General features: G+C 23.6%; 1 protein-coding gene across 1 annotated transcript in view; it reads left to right on the forward strand.

Moving 5' to 3' along the window:
- fru (fruitless) overlaps positions 1-13,704 on the forward strand; it is a 353,194-nt gene extending 339,490 nt beyond the window's left edge. Inside the window, exon 7 of the mRNA XM_065515674.1 lies at positions 13,148-13,704. Within this exon, the coding sequence (XP_065371746.1) occupies positions 13,148-13,650 (503 nt within the window). The 3' untranslated portion in view covers positions 13,651-13,704. The remainder of the gene's footprint in view (positions 1-13,147) is intronic.
- Positions 13,705-18,461: the final 4,757 nt, after the last annotated feature.

The following is an 18,461-nucleotide window of genomic DNA, read 5'->3' on the forward strand; positions in this document are numbered from 1 at the left end:
ATAAAGTCTACACTGAATTTGAAAGTGCTTCAGAATACCTTTCGTTTGATATATAATTTTTATGAAATATCTGAGATAAGAAAATCTCTAATATCTGCCAAGGCCGTAGGATTTTTAATCTAAAACTCGCCAAACAAAAACGATTTTGATAGCTATTTAAAACAGTTGTCTAATCACATGATTAGTTGCAAAGTAGTTCCGATATAGAAACCGGTTCTAGTTCCAACACTTTATATGAAAGTCAGCCTTTAGACACTGTGACATGTCAAGTAACTGAAGAGGTAACTATTTAAAATTCGATTCGAATAACAATGTATTTGATTAAAATTAATTGATTATATCTTTTATACGACAATTGCCACAATTGAACAAGTGATGTTATATGTTCTCTTATTACAAATCACGTTTAAAACAAATTTTCTCCGGGGAAGCTAAAAATAGTTAAAGCAATTGATAAATATGGTTCAATAATATATTTCTGAATCTTTCAATATTATAAAACTTGGAATAATTTTTTCTTGATTATCGGAATGCAAAACAAAATGTTAGAGATTATTTGAAGAAATTTTTAAAATTTTCAATATTAAGTTCGAATTTTCAAACATAGAGAGAGAAAAAGTATTCAAACAAAAATTTTAAGTTTTAGTAGTTAATTAGTTTTATTTTCCTTAAAAAGTTACAAGATATAATATTGAAAATTCGATAATTTTTCATTCAATTAAAGTCTATTCGAAATGGTGTTAAACTTTTTTACTTTATTTTGAAAATAATGTTAGAAAAACAAAACAAAAAAAGTCAATTTGTTTATTAAATAATTTAAAAAGAAAACATAGGAAATATAAAATTAAAAAATTACACTATTTATATTGCACTAAAAAAAATAAAACAATTAAAACAGAAGCACTTCAACATAAGAGTGACATACAAATGATATAAATAATAAAACAAATATTGAGTATCCTTTGATAACTAGGTTTCATATTATTGGAAGGCATATGATATAGATATTTAAGCACAAAGTTTCTTAAAATGGTTTCTTAGCTGAAAAAATAAACACTAATTTTGTTGTTAATTTAAATGAATATTTTTAATTCAATTTACCATGAATAATTTTGAGAAAATTATGTATTTAAAACCAAAAAAAAAAAAACAAACAATTAGCACAAAACATTATTGTAGAAATCATATAATAATAATAAAATAATTAGTAAAATGAAGAAGAATAAAAAAACAGTAAAGTGCATGCACAAGTAATAGAGGCCAATTCAATGTAATCCAGAAGATTTAGTCCAATTTATACATACAAATCTAATATAGAAAAAAAAAACAATGTTAATATCTCTTAAAATAACCCTTAGGAATACAAATATTGTGTTTAAAACTTAATAATGTGTTGTTAAATGTCTATTATTCCTTCACCAAGTTACTCTAAATGTTTTTAATTATTGCCAAGAACTCAACTCAAAAACTCCCTTCAAAAGCTGCTAAAGAAAAAAAAAAAGATTTTGTAAAAAAACAACAAATTAATATTATACTAAATACTTATTATAACTAACTAACTAATATACTATGAGATTTTATTAATAATTTATGTAGAAATTACACAAATTTATAAGTAAAAATTATTATTTATAGAGTTAGAACAAACTGAAAAGAAAACAAACAAACAAACAAAGTTTTATTGTAGTTTGTTGTAAATTATTTAAACTGAATTTAGGAAAAATCTAATTTTACACATTTTTAAACCATAAAGTAACTTTTTGTTAGACCTCTCTTGTTTAAAATCAATGCTGAATGCCCTAATGATATTGAATTGAATGAATGTCTGAAGTTTAGACTCTAAAAAAAAGTAGTCATCATAAATAATTAAATATAAAAAACAAATTTTGAACTTTGTATATACTACTTATACATATTTTTTAGTCTGTGTGTGTGAGCTCGTTTAAAAAATTATCAATTAATTAAATGTTTTTTATTCAAAATTTACATAATCTAATAGAAAGCCCCTATAGAAAGTAATGTTCGTTCGCTCACTAAAGAAAATCTTTTACCGATTTATTATTCCTAAAAAGTTAAATCCTACTAAGAAGAACAAACAAACACACACCCCTGCCCCAGAGATTCAATATTATTTATATATGTCTGTCTCTCTTTAACTCGTTAACTTTAATTAATTGTTGTTTCTTTCTCTATTACCAACCAACCACATCTTCCTATTAAAACAAAACGTTATATTTAAGACATTTTTTTTTTCTATTAAGTTTCTTAATATTAGCGTTATATTTTTTATTAAATAATATTTTTACTAAACAAAAATGTACAAAATATTTTAATTAACCTCTATTTTTTTTACTAATTCTTAAGCATTTTTTATTTTTTTTAACTAATTTTAATGTTTTGATACAAATTTCAACAAAAATCGTCTCAATAACTTAATACAAAGACATTTATTTGTAGTCCCCTTTCAATTAATTTTATTATTATTTATATAAATTTATATTAAAATATTAATAAGAAGTATGAATTGAGAAAGAAGCTTTAATTGAGGACAATATTTTTGTGATTGTTTACCACGTGAAGTTGTGAGTTGTGTTTTGTTTGTTACCCCCGTCTTGACAAGACATCAAAACTTGTTTACGCAGCAAACAGTTTCTTGTCGCCACATGAATTTGTCAAGTGTGGCCAGGAACCTAACATTGGCAGGAAGTGTCCATACGCGACAAATTGTTCACTGAGTGAACAAATTGGTTGCTAGTCAAGCAGTGGATTATTTGCGCCATTAGTCTTGACAATACATCAATTTGTTTACGCAGCAAACAATTTCTTGTCTGCACATAAATTTGTCTAGTGTGAACAAATTGGTTGCTGTTCAAGAAGTGGGTTATTAGCCCTATTAGTCTTGACAAGACATATAAATTTTTTCACGCAGCGAAAACTTTTTCGCGTTTGGACACCTCTTGTTAGTGTTATGTTGTTGTTCCAACAACATTTGTTCAAATAACTATGTCTGCCTTCATTTGAAAAAAATACTAAAGAAAACTATGAACACATTTTCCCAAACACAGATAAACAGGAACAAATTTATGTCCATAATTCTGCCAACATTTTGTTCTTGTGTCCACATAACGATTGCTCGTCAAGACCCCAACTTAAAGCAATATTTTTTTTTTAAATTTTAAATAAGGCAGAAATCTCATTTTTTTAGTTTCTGTAATAAATAACAAAAACCTGTATCTCTAAAGATTCTCATATTTTTTATATTGTACGTTTTGTTACTCAGTATTTTAAAATTAAATAAATGTATCAAGCTAGTTTGAGCCCAATTCATATAAAAAATTTGAAGATGACTGTTTTCGCCTTAAACAAATCGACATTGCTGCATTTGAAATAGTTTGATTAGCTCTTCAATTCCATTAAGAAAACTAAATTTTAGTTTAAAGTAAATTGTAACATGAATAAAATATATAAAAACAAATATTCATATAATTCTTAAACAAAAAGTTTAAAATATCGCTTTCACATTGGCTACAGTCAGTCAGCATTTGCAAAAATTTCAAATTCGAAAGAAAAATGTATAAAATGTTTGTTAATAGAACTGATCATTTAATGATAGCAAAGCAAAAGCTACTAACTCCAATGGTAGTTTTTGACCATTGACTTATATAAGTAGTTTAGAAACGTGGCATTGAAATATGTTCTAAACACAAACATTCAGCAAATGTAACTAGGTGGACAACAACAATTTGTTTAAACTATATATAATAATATGTTAGGACTTTATGACAATATGACTTAATAGCAGAACGTTTGAATCCCCCAATCTCTCTCTAATCCAATAGACAACCATTAGAAGCAAATAAGTTGGCCACTTTTTAAAACACACAAGAAATCATTATTCATTCAGTAACCAAATTTAAGCACAGTATTAAAAACCCGAATAGATGGCTTTTGAGGAAATATCTATCTAATATTAGTTCGTACTTTCGCATTTCTCATTTATTTGTATTATTCTTCATACAAATTAATATTTTAATATAAAATTATATTAACTAGCTAAAAAAAAAACTGAAACATTTTGGCCATACTATAGAAATAAATTACCACCTTTTAAACACTACCACCCTTTTTCCCCATAAACTTTATAAAAAAAACCCTAACATTTAAAAAGTAATGTAAATATAAAGAAATATTAAAAAAAATCGACTACTAATACTTAAAATTAATAAAACAAAACAAAAATAAAATATTCACTCAATGTATGTGTCTTTGAAAAAATACCAACCAACAACCAACCACAATTAATATGAAAATTTTAAAATGAATTATTAATTAACGTATTTAAAATTAACAAAATTAATTGGTCACTCATTAGTAAACAACAAACAAATAAATAAATAACTAATAATATTTGGTGCACAAAAACTATTTAAGGAAAACTCCAACAAAAAGTTTATTTACTTTTTTTTATTATACAAAAAAATATATAATTTTTTTTTTTAATAATTTATTTCAAGAATGTGATAATTATGGTAAAACAAAAGAAAAATTATTAAAAAGAAATGTTAGAGAGGAAACAGGAAAACGAAAAGAAAGAAATGAGTTAAAATAAAAATAAAAAAAGAAAAATGGTGCTAAATCCAAATAACTAAAAAAGTATATAAACAAATAATTACTGAAAATGAATTATTAAAAACCAGCAAAAAGAATATTAATTGTTCTTTCAACATAATTATTTTTAATGCAATATATTTTTAATATTAAACTAACTAATTTTACTACATTAAAATATAATTTTAAAACTAAAAACTCTAATAAACAACGTATGTGCAATAAATCACTAGTTTTCTTTTAAACTCAAAATTAAAAGAATGTATCAAAGAAATTATAAATTTGCTTTTGTATGATGAAGAATTTTAAAAGATTAATTAATATATATAAAAATAATTCAATTATTTATAATTTTTTATTGCAATAATTTATGATGTAATATTTGTTTTTAATGAAATTATTGTGAAAACAAACACAAAAACATAATTGTGCAATTTATTTCTTTGTTGAAATTAAAAATATTTTTAAAACAACTACCCCCCCCCCCTTTTAAACATTTAAAATTTATATATTAAAATTATAAAAATAGTTTTTAAAGTTAAAATTAAAAAACAACAACAGCATATTTAAAACAAGACTTTTTTTAATTAATACCTGATTTAAATTTTAACAATAATTTAAAGAAAATTTGTAAACTAGCTGGCGTCATATTTAAAATTTCGGAAATTAAGTTCGAACTTTCAAACATAGATAAATATGTATGTTAAAAATCACTTCTATGTTTTAAAGTTAATTGTTGTAATAAGTTCAAATCTTTAATATATCTCCGATATTTCTAATTTCCATTTAAGGAAATTTCAAAATTTTGTTTAGATTTTCATTGTATGAGGCTTAAGAAAATTCGAAATTATGTTCGAATTTTCGAAGATACATAAAAATGTTAAAAATCACTTCCACGTTTAAAAAGCCATTGAATGAGTTGAAAACAATTTTCTAATTTTCCAATTTTGAAGTTTTAGAACTGTTAAAAATATTGAATTTTAACATAAATGAATATTTTGCCAATTTTCGAAATTATGTTCGAATTTTTAAGCATCATTATAAATACAAAAAAATCACTTTAAAATTAATAATAGCTTTAAATTTTCTAATTTCAAATTTTTAAAACAGGTTAAATAAAATAACGAAATTTCTAAATTTTTATTAATTTTCTTTTTGCGTTAGTTTATGCGTGTGTTATTTTCCCGATTTTCGAAATTATGTTCGAAAATTTCTTATTAATTTTCTTTACGCACTAGTTTAAACATCATTTTGAGTTATTTTCCCGATTTTCGAAATTATGTTCGAATTTTAGAACATTGATAAAAAATATCAAAAATCACAACATTTACGTCTTAAAAGCAATTGAAAAAAAATAAAAATGTTGAATACATTTGCGAATTTTCTAATTTCGAATTTAGGAAACCGTTTAAAAAAGCTAAATTTCAAAATTTCATATTCATTTTCTTTTCGCGGAAGTTTAAGAGATCATTTTGAGATATTTTCCCGTTTTTCGAAATTATGTTTCGAACATTGATAAAAAATATCAAAAAATTAAAAATTCAATTGAAAGAAATAAAAATGTTAAATATAATTAATATATGCGAACTTTATAATATCGAATTTAGGAAGTGATTTAAACATTTTAAGTTGATTTTCGATAGTGACAGCTTTCGAGAACTTATGTATGTTTGAAATTACAATAGACATTGATTGATTTAGGTTATTTCAAAAATGCTTGTCATTTAGTTGAATTTTCTTTAAATTAAATATTAGAATTTAACAAAAAATATTTTATTTTATTTTTCTACAAAAACAACTTATTTAAAACAATATACATACTATATGATGAAATTTTGTACTGTTTTTTAATTTATATTAATTAATATAACAAAAATAAATACTGAAATCGTTTTTTTATATTATTTTTTAAAAATAGTGTTAAGTTTTATTTATATAAATTAAACAAAAATAATAATAATGATAATTTTAGCATAAGTTTTAGTTTTAAACAGAAAATAAAAACAATATATATAATTTCAAACAAAACAAAAGCCAAGCATTTGTTATTTAAAATATAAATAAAATATTTAAAATCAAGTAAACAAACAAAAAAAAAATATTACTTACTAAAATTATAATTAATTATGTTAAAAATAAATATTTTATATTTTATACAAAAAAAAAACAAAAACATAAAAGAAAATAAAAATTAAAACACATTTTTTAAGTTTTTTATTGTTATTTTGAATTTTTTTTTTTTTTAATTTAACAATCACACTAAACAGAAATATACTATATAAATATATATATTTTATGAAACAAATACCACAACAAAAACAAAAAAAAACAATTTTAACCCAAAACTAATTTAATTTAATGAAGAAAAATAATAAATATTTAAAAATAAACAACAATAAAAAATAAAAATCCAAATAATATAAAAAACCAAAAGTTAAAAAAATAAAACAAACTATTTTTTCTTCCAAACATAAATTTGTTTATTATTATTTTTTTTTTTAAACGAAAAAAGAAAAATAATTGTGCTTCCAACTTATAGGGGTTTATTTATTATTATATCTATAGCAAACAATATGAACATATTTCTCAAATCGTTAATACTTTTATATAATGAAATCTTCTATAAAAATCTCGGCCCAATTTCCTGTAATTTTATTTCTTTTCAAATTTATACATATATTTTTTATAATTTCTTTTCTCTCTATGTATTTTAATGTAAGTATTATTATCCTTTAGTCATTTTTTTATGATTATGATTATTATTATTACGAATTTATTTATATTTGTTGATAATTCAATTTAAGAGTGAGTGTTTGTTTTGTGGTAAGATTTTAAAAACTTTTTTTATTAAACAATTCGCACAGACGTTACACCCAAAAATTTATTCAAGTACTTCTTTATACATACTTTGTGCGAATTTTATATAATTTTTTTTGTAAAAAAATAAATACCCAACGTTTGTGACTAATTTACTTACATGTTATTAAAAATATTATTTTTACAAAACAAAAAAAAAACCGTCTTAAAATAAAAACAGATTTATGGAATTTGTTAAGAAGTTTAAAACAACGGAGGCATTTTTTCAATCATTTTCAATTTTAATCGTTATAACTTATGAAATTATTTGGTTATACCATATACATTAGAGTGACAGCCGATTTTTTTTTTTTAGATTTCAAAGAGTGCCGGGTGGAATATTGTGACACTAGGCCTAAATGTTAAGTGCTGAAAATTTGAGCCAAATCGGGCAACGATTTCTGGACGCGCATCGAGGTCAAAGTTCAGATATATGCAAAATTTTACTGTTAATATGGAATAAATAGGTGAAACTCGTTAACTTTCTGCATTGTTTTCTAGAAATATGTAGATTTATTTATATTAATGAATATTACATTAAAAAAAAAATTTTGGAAATTAACCCTGTATCTCCTTTGGTTCAAAATGACCCAAAAACTGTATTATCGCCAAAATTAGAGAAAAATGCAATATTTTCAGTTTTTGAAAAAATTTTGCTACTAAATAAATACTTTTGCAATTGAATGCAATAAAATCGAAATATGTACGTAATTATCGTTAGAATGAGACATAAATGACAAAATTTGATTAAAAAATTTTAAAGTTATTACAAATTCGCCAGACCATTAACGTGTTTCAGGCCACTTGAACAAAAAATTTAGGAAACAAATTAAGATATTTCGAGAAAAATTAAAATAAAAGCCCATTTTTACTTAAAATATATCCATATTTACTTGTATATGAGTTTTTGTCTTCGTAGGATACCGTTAACCTATTCGCAGGTATGGCCAAAAAAAATAATTTTTTTTAACGGCTGTTTCAAAACTCCATTTTCAAATTTTTAAAAATTTTGTTAAACAAATTTCAGATTTTTTCGATCATCACATTGGGGTTTATTGAGATCAAAATAGGGAATAAAAATATGAAAAAATTATGTCAATACCTCTTACAGTTTTTTCGTACCTGCGATTTAAATTTTGCGATTTTCAAGAAAAACAAATTTTTTGTCCATATTTAGGCGAATGAGCCCAATTTCCTTACTGTTATAAATTTTAAGTAAAACTTATTCATAATATTATAATCCTGGCAATTCTAAATATGGTCTGAAAGTTTTACTAAAATCGGAAAACGTTAACCTTTAAATCGTGAAGGTCAAAGGTCAAATTTTTCAATATTTTGAATTTCTAATGAAAAGATAGCGAAATGTTACATATTTTTGGGACGATTTTAATGCAACTTAAGGAAAATATAACATAAAGTCCAGAATTTAAAAGAACAGCACAAAAATGGAAATTAACCCTTAGCAGCACTTGGGGTCCAAATTACCCTCAACTTTTAAAATCACGAAAAACACAACCATTTTGACCCCAAGTCCTCTTAAAGGTTAAAATCCATTTTTTCACTGTTGTTGTAAATGCTAGACCCCAATATATATTTTCCTCTAGTTTCATGAAAATCGGCACAAAAATATATAACATTTCGCTATCTTTTCATTAGAAATTCCAAATATTGAAAAATTTGACCTTTGACCTTCACGATTCAAAGGTTATCGTTTTCCGATTTTAGTAAAACTTTCAGAACATATTTAAAATTACAAGGACTATAATATTATGAATAGGTTTTACTTAAAATTTATAACAGTAAGGAAATTGGACTCATTCGCCTAAATATGGACAAAAATTTAGTTTTTCTTGAAAATCGCAAAATTTAAATCGCAGGTACGGAAAAACTGTAAGAGGTATTGACATAATTTTTTCATATTTTTATTCCCTATTTTGATCTCAATAAACCCCAATGCGATGATCGCAAAAATCTGAAATTTGTTTAACAAAATTTTTAAAAATTTGTAAATGGAGTTTTGAAACAGACGTTAAAAAAAATTATTTTTTTTGGCCATACCTGCGAATAGGTTAACGGTATCCTACGAAGACAAAAACTCATATACAAGTAAATATGGACATATTTTAAGTAAAAATGGGCTTTTATTTTAATTTTTCTCGAAATATCTTAATTTTTTTCCTAAATTTTTTGTTCAAGTGGCCTGAAACACGTTAATGGTCTGGCGAATTTGTAATAACTTTAAAATTTTTTAATCAAATTTTGTTATTTATATCTGATTACAACGATAATTACGTACATATTTCGATTCTTTTGCATTCAATTGCAAAAGTATTTATTTAGTAGCAAAATTTTTTCAAAAACTGAAAAATTTGCATTTTTCTCTAATTTTGGCGATAATACAGTTTTTGGGTCATTTTGAACCAAAGGAGATACAGGGTTAATTTCCAAAATTTTTTTTTTAATGTAATATTCATTAATATAAATAAATCTACATATTTCTAGAAAACAATGCAGAAAGTTAACGAGTTTCACCTATTTATTCCATATTAACAGTAAAATTTTGCATATATCTGAACTTTGACCTCGATGCGCGTCCAGAAATCGTTGCCCGATTTGGCTCAAATTTTCAGCACTTAACATTTAGGCCTAGTGTCACAATATTCCACCCGGCACTCTTCAAAATTTTAACAAAAAATTTTTTCCATACAACTGATTGTCACTCTAATATACATACATACTATTTTGCACGCTGGAATGTAAGTAATATTAAAATTAACAATTTAAATATTAGTATAGTTAGTTAATTTATTATTTATAAGGAAACTGTTTAATAAAGAGGTGTATCAATCAGGAAGTGGTGATAAAAATTTAAGTTTTTCAAAACATTTTCTTTATATATAACATAATTTTAATGTAAGTAGGTATTTTAAGAATCGAGTAAACATTACAATATTATAATTGTTACACAACAATGTCAATACTATAGAGTAGCCAAAACCGAAAACCGGTGAAACGGTTTTTTCATCTTTGTAAAAGCGACCGGTTGCGGTTTTCTTTTGATAAACTGGAGTTTTTAAAACGGTAAACCGGGTTTAACGAAATAATTACTTAAAAAGGTTTTGATAACATTTTTAAAAATTTTCATATTTTAGCATATGAAAATATTTGGAAATATATTCAAAACTTTCACATTTGAAAGGATTTTTATAGTACACAATTCTTCTTATTAGCGTCCACAAAACTGAAATAATTATGTAAATTAGTAATAACTTTTTTTCACATCGAATAAAAATTTAATATAAAAACCGGTTAAACCGACACTTCAATCATGTCAACTGTGGCGCATATTTCAAAATGGCTAAAATATCAAACTGTTTTTTCTCTCTCTGCTGGTAAGGCTAATTTAATAAGGACATGAAGCTTATTTGAAATAAAAGTTTTATCAAAATAAATTCAAAATTGAGGATAGCTAAACAAATAGATAGCTTAGTTAGTGTACAAACATGCCAAGTCCACTTTTTATAAAAATTTAGATTTTAATAAAAAACGCCAAACTAAGTAAAAATAATAAATAAAATGCGAATTTATAGAAGATGGCCTTGTTTAAATGTTTTAACTGTCAATTCACGTATGTTTGTTGTGGCGAAAAATACAACAAACACATAAGCAAAACAACAGCAGGCAACATTGACAGTTCAATTATCTTTTAACAAAAAAATAATTCGCCTTGGCTTAAACGTTTGATAATAAATAATATTCCCTTCGAACTTTCTAATTTCGAATTTATAAGAATGTTAACCCTCCGTTAGTCGCAATAATTTTTAATCGAGATTCTAGTCGCAATGTATTAAATTGATATCAATAAAAAAAGGCGCGTTTGAAAATAATTTCTTTCATCACATTTACAATAAAAAAATTTTTGCGGGTATCAATTTTCGAAATCGATTTTCGAAATGAAGTTCTAATTTTCGAACATAGATAAGAAAAAAATTTTAATGTAAATTGTTTATTAATTTTTTAATAAAAATATCTAAAATCACTATATTAGTTGAACATTTTTAAAATTTTACTAATTTAAAATTCCAGAATCTTGTGAAAATATTGAAAATGTATAACTTTCACGTAATTTTCCTCATATTATTTCTGTCTGGATTATTTTGATATTTTAATATTGTATTAAGATTTTTGAAATTTCCAAAACATTAATAAAAATTACAGAAATCGCTTAGAAGTTTGAAAAATATTTAATAAAATAAATAAATTTAATGTATCGAAATTAAAAAAAATACGAAAATTTAGATATAATTTTAAAATTTTCTAAATTAGGTTTTCGAATTTTCAAACATTGATAAAATTAAAAAATCTGAAATTTGCTTTTACTTTTGCAAAACATTTAATAAGCTAAAATTTTATACAAATCTCTAAATTTCTAATTTCGAGTTTGTACATACATCTTGTTGCAAAAAAAATTACGAAAATTTTAAATTTTTGTCGCGGTTTTAAAGTTTAAATTTTCTTTTAATTTCGAATTTATAAATCTCGTTGAAATTACGAACGATTTTCGAAATTGTATTCGAATTTTCGAACATTGGTAAAAATTTCAGAATACACTTCTATATTTTAAAAACTATCGAAATAAATAAAAATATGTATAACAAAATCTTTGACTCGGAATTTTTTTATTTTTTTGAGTCCAGTCAACTATAATAAAAAAGCTCCCTAAAGTATGCAGTACAAATTTAGATATTTTATTTGTAAATAAATAAGAACTGGCAGGTTTATGTGGGTTGGAGAAACTTGAAGAACTAACATATTGAGTAGACGACATTGAATTTGAAAGAAAACTAAAATTTAAAAAAACTAGCATATTTTCAATTCGTAAATTATTATTATTTCGGATTATACTGTTTCCTTAGTTTTTAATGAATTGTAACTTGCGTAAAAATATAAAACTTATACTTTAAAAATTTATTGCCACATGAGTTAGTTGAGTTTGGAAAAGCCTGTTTGTTGTTCAACGTCATAAGAGTGAGTGCCAAGTATGTTTACATCATGAAAAAAACCTCGTGTTATTTGTAATAAAAACTAAAGCGATTTTGAAGATTTTGAAGTTTCAAGTTCAATTTATAATAAATAATATGTTGGGACATTATGACAATATGAACAAATAGTAGACCGTGTGAATACCCCAAATATGTTTTGGTGTATTATAATTATTAGTTTCGTAAAGTTGAAATTCAAAAAGAAGAAGAATATATGCAAAATGAAAGTAAATAAATGCTTTTTTAAAAAACGTAATTTTTTATCTTTATTTAAAATATTTTTTTTAGAATTATTTTTCTTTTAATATTTAGTTAAAAATGCTTTATCAGTTATGATTTTTTTTTAGATTTTGTTGTTTTTATTTTATTTAGTATATAATATTTTATAATGATTCTTTTATTTATTTTTAAGTTTATTTATATTCTCACACTATCATATTATTTCATTCAACACTTTTTTTCTTATGAAATGAAATAAAACTAAATTTTTTTCATACATTTTTTTAATTAAATAATACTTTTTATACGCTATAAAAAATAAATCCAAAAAAAAAACACTTTTTTCACTCTGTTTTGTTGTACTTGGGCTGATTTTCGCCCCATTTGTGGTGTGTGTTCTCTTTTTTTTTCATTGGTTACAGTATCCCGAGGACGTCTGTCAAGAACTCCCTATAGAAGATCATCGTTTTCAAGAACCTCATCGCTATCGGACTCACCGCCACCACATTCTGCGGCAGCTTATGGACTACACTTGGATGCGGCTATAAAAACTGATTACCTGTTGGAGAACATAATGAGAGGTACAAACGGCGGTCTACACCAGGGCGAAAGTCATCATCAGAGTCTAAATCAATTGCACACGATTGGCTCGACCACGAGCAGTATGGGAGGCTCAGCACACAATTTACATCATCAAATGTCGTATCACAATATGTTTACACCGTCCCGTGATCCCGGCACAATGTGGCGTTGCCGTTCTTGCGGCAAAGAGGTAACAAATCGTTGGCATCACTTCCACTCGCACACGGCCCAACGTTCTAACTGTCCCTATTGTCCAGCCACCTACAGTCGCATTGATACATTGCGTTCACACTTAAGAGTAAAACATTCAGATCGTCTCATTAAACTGGGTTCCACAATATAAACAGGGCAAGAAAATGTGTGTGTTGTTGTGTGAACAAATTTCTTCTTCTATGGCTATAAATTATAAATTATTTACATAAAAACTAAAACAAACAAAAACACTAAAAAAATATACATAATTTATACATATATTTTTTCTTATAAATATAAAAAATATAATAAATAATAAAACAAGAAAGATAGAAAGAACTACTACAAAAAATATCAAATAAAATATGTTGCTTAAATATAAAATTTTAAATAAATTAAAAGAAAAAGTCGATATAAATGATAAAAAAAAACTCAAACTATTAGAACATCATTCATTTATCAAGCAAAAATTATATATAAAAAAAACATTTAAAACTTTTATGGAAAATTCGTAAATGTATAAAAAAAAACAAACTTAACAATTTTTATCGGTGTAAATTACACGTTACAAAAACAAACCTAAAGTAATACAATACAAGCACAAACCTGCTAACATTTTTCTACTACTATACTACTACTTTAATCAACCTATCACTGGGTGTAAACAAACAAAACAAATTAAAAAAAAAAAAACACTGTAAGAAAAACTCAACTAAATTACCACCACTCTATTATAACCCACTTGATAAATAAACATTAAAATTTTCTTTATTTTACTATTAATTAAAATTAATTACTTGATTAACAAACATGTAAAAAAATTTCATTGAAATCTTGTTTTATTTTTAAATGTTGTTAATGTAAAAATATATTATTATTATTACTTATTATTATAATATAATTTTTTAATTTAAAACTTTTCCTATAATTTTTAAGAGTTTTTTTTTTGTTTGTTTTAAATAATTGCACTGAGAAAAAACGTACTACCAAAAGAAACCTAATGTGCATTTATGTTTAGTAATTGTTTTTTATTATTATTAAAAATAATTAATTATACAACTAAACTAATTTAAATCAATAGATTTTTTTACATAAAAAAAACAATAGTAAATCTTTAAAAATAATAACAGTAACAAAAAAATCTACAATATACCAAAAAAAAAAACAACTTCTAAGCTGTCAAGAGAAGATTTTTTTAAATTGATAAAAACAAATAATAAATGTTAGCATTTCAATATTTTCGGGTCGAATATAAACAAAATAAACTATAAGTTAAAATGAGGCTTATTTATAACTAACTCTGGTTCAGTGTATTTATTGAAAAATTAATTTTTAATATTATTTTGTTAAACTTGACAGGTCTATTTTATGTAAAGCATTACACGTTCCTTCCCTATACCTGAGACACCAATCCGGGTACAAGTTTTGTGACAGTTTCCTTCTCTATGAGAACAGATAGTTGGTTTCAATTCTTCACAGCCTTTGCAGAAAGAACTTGACAGTAATTTGATATATTTAATTCTCCTTAGTTTAAATTTCAGTTAAATTCTACAATTACAAAAATTAATGAAATTATATTAGAAATAGTTAGTGCCTGTCCAGAAATTCGATTGAGATATATTTACAATTGCAATTAATCGATTATTTTTCAACTTTTGGGAAATAACAAAATCGAATAGAATCTAAAAAATTAAATAAATAGAAGCCAAATCAATCAATAACTATGGAAACAAAATCATTCCGAAAATAGTCAAACTTTAATTATTTAGATCTGACATGTTTCAAAATGCATGCATGCGCATGATGACATATTTTAAATCGTCAGAATTAACCTCAGAATTTTAAGAATTTAGAAAAAAATGTTTATACGAAAATTACTCTCTGGCATGCTTAGAGGACTTAAACAAAAAAACATAAATAAATAAATATTGTAATATAAAAACTTAACACATTCTCTAACAGCAACATCCAAAGTAAAATTTTACCATAAAAACTAAAAAATAAACAATTAAATTAAAAAATAAAAAAAAAACTACATACCAAATTAAAATTAAAATCCATGTAAAAAGAACAAACCATTTATCAATGTAAAGCTTAATTAGCGTGCCGCCCCCTCACCCCGAGCCCCCAAAAGAAGTGTCATTTTTTTACGGCTTTTTCTAACTACAACACGGTTATTTTACAAAAACTAAATAAATTCTTGAATTGATAAAAATATCATTAAAATATAACTACTGATAACATAAATACAACCAACAAAAAACTAAAACTAATTGGAAGGTTTCACAGCTAAAGAAGAAAATCGAGAAAAAAACAAACAAATTTTCAAAGAAAATAAACAAAAAAGTTTAAAAATTTATAACAAAAATAATGTGTACGGTTTCTTGTAATAATTAAATTATAATTAAACAACTACAAACAAATTACATAATTGGTAAATTACAAAAAAAAAATTAAAGGAAAATTATAAGCAACAAATAAAATTTAACGTAAAAACTACTACCTATTACATTAAACAAAATTACAAAAACTCTAAATACTAAAAATCTAATGAATTAGATAGAAAAAAAATAAAAGCAAAGTTTCATAATTAATTAATGGCCGCAAATTTAACAATGGATAAGTTAAATGGACATTAGTTTTCAATCAATATTTACGGGTTAATATTACCAAATAAATATGTTAACAATATAGGTAACTAACAAAGTATACATACATACATATATACTGCTTTGTATGTATGTATGTCCGACAGACAATATTTAAAAAATTTCATTAAAATTTTTAATTTTTCGATGAGCTAAGTTTTTTATTTATTATTTATAAAGAGTAATTCATAAAAATGTTTAAAATAAAAATCTGTTTCAGATGAGACGACGACATCTGCAAATTGTTAAGATGTGTAACAAAAATTCACAATATTTTAGGCAAAAAATAAAGTAAAATTACAATATACATATGTAATTAATGTCTCTAAAAACGTCACCAGTTGTTATTTTCATATTAAAATATGGCGGCAACTATAAAATGTAATAAACAAAACAAAGAGAGTGTGTGCTTTCTATATATGCTTAACAACACCAAATGAAGTAAGAGAGAAAGAAGAAAGAAATTGCAACATAAGCTGCATTCTTTCTTGCTTTGTTTTTGTGTTGTTTAAAATATGGCGACCAACCATAAAGAAATAAACAAAACAACGAAAGAGAGGGTAGACAAACAACACTAAAGAGAGAAAAAGAATATGGCATCATTTTCTTGACTTTGTTTTTTGTTCGCTTTTTGATTGTTTTTTTTTTTTTGAAGAGAAAAAATAACAATAATATTTAAATTTGTGAAGAATTATTTTTAATATTTCATATATTTTCTACTCCTTATAAAACATTTTGTTTTAAAATTTATTCTTTATTCCTTACTTAACGTATACAAACTGGTGTGAATGAATGTTAAAATTGAATCAAATTCTAAACATACTCTTTATAAAAACTAAAATGATATAATAACAATTTCAAAACTGAATTTACTGCCATTTTGCAACAAAATACGTATTTAATAATTTCAAATACATTTTAGAGTGATCTCTCTTGAATAATTGTATGCAAAATGTAGAAGCAGGATTCAATATATCTAGCTGCTACTTGAACTTTGTTTTTATTTTTTTTAAAAAACCATAAAATCCTAAACATTTAATATAATAAGAGAAATATTTTAAAATAGCTTTTAAAACAAAAAATTTATATATAAGAATAAGTAAGGTTTCTTTGTTACCTCTTTGATTCTTAGAATTATTTTTTATTTTCTAAAAACAGTAATAATAATAATTATTATTATTTTTAATTTTTTGTTAAGTTTTAGTTGCTGTTTTATAATATATAACTAGTTTATATACCATATAAATTTATTTTTTTTATAATTTTGTTTATTAAAAAACAATTTACTAAATACTAAAAAAGAAACTATTTTTAAGTTTTATTAAAGTTTAAAATTAATTATTTTATTTACTATTATATTATTATTTTTTTTTTTGTTAAGTTTTGATTAATGATTGATGAAAAAACATTAAATACATAAATATTTTTTTTTATTATTATTATTAAACTACAAACAAATATCAATATACCTCAAACGCATTTCAGTTTTAATGTTTTACTATTAATTTAATTACAGTTTAATGAAAAAAAAATAAAGAATTATTATAAAAATAGTTTTAGTTACAAAAAAAAAGAAATACACAAAAAATGTATAATTTTGTTTAGGTTTAAATAATATTAAAATTATATTAATTGTTTCTCTTCTATATTTTAATTATAAAACTATAACGAATTGAAAAATGATAAATAAATCAAACATTAGTTCAGGTTGTAGGATTCTGAACTCTTGGACTTACTTGCCTAACTAAATGATGTTATTATTTATCATTTTTAAAATTACCACCTCTTTTCAACATAAAACAAACAAAAAAATACGCGTTTAATTTATTTTATAAGTCTGGTTGTCGTCTTAAATTGTTTTTATCGTGTTCCCTACCATAGAAAGAATAAAATTCTCTCGAAAAAATAGGAATGTTAAATATATAAAAAATTTCATTAAAACTTTATTAAAAAATTAAAGCAAATTGGCATTAAAAAAGTAAATTACTCTTAAACAAAATTTTACAAGATTTACAAACAAGCAGAGCTGTAGGTAGGGAATTATAAAAAAATCTCAATTAATTTGTTTCAAATCAGCTTCTAAATGAATGATGCAATAAATCCAATTTTAAACGAATATATAGAAAAATACCATGAATTAATTTTTATTTAATTTCCATTCTTAAAACAATATATTATTAATAACTATGTAAATAAATAAAACCGTTTCAAAACGTGCCATTATTCAAACAAACCAAACGTTTTTCCAAAATTCCAAAAAAAATAAACATTTATTTGCCAATTTTGTCAGAGATTCTAAGTGGTATTCTTTGAA

This window comes from Calliphora vicina, chromosome 1 (genome assembly GCF_958450345.1).
Source record: "Calliphora vicina chromosome 1, idCalVici1.1, whole genome shotgun sequence".
In the NCBI taxonomy this organism is placed as follows: Eukaryota; Metazoa; Arthropoda; class Insecta; order Diptera; family Calliphoridae; genus Calliphora; species Calliphora vicina.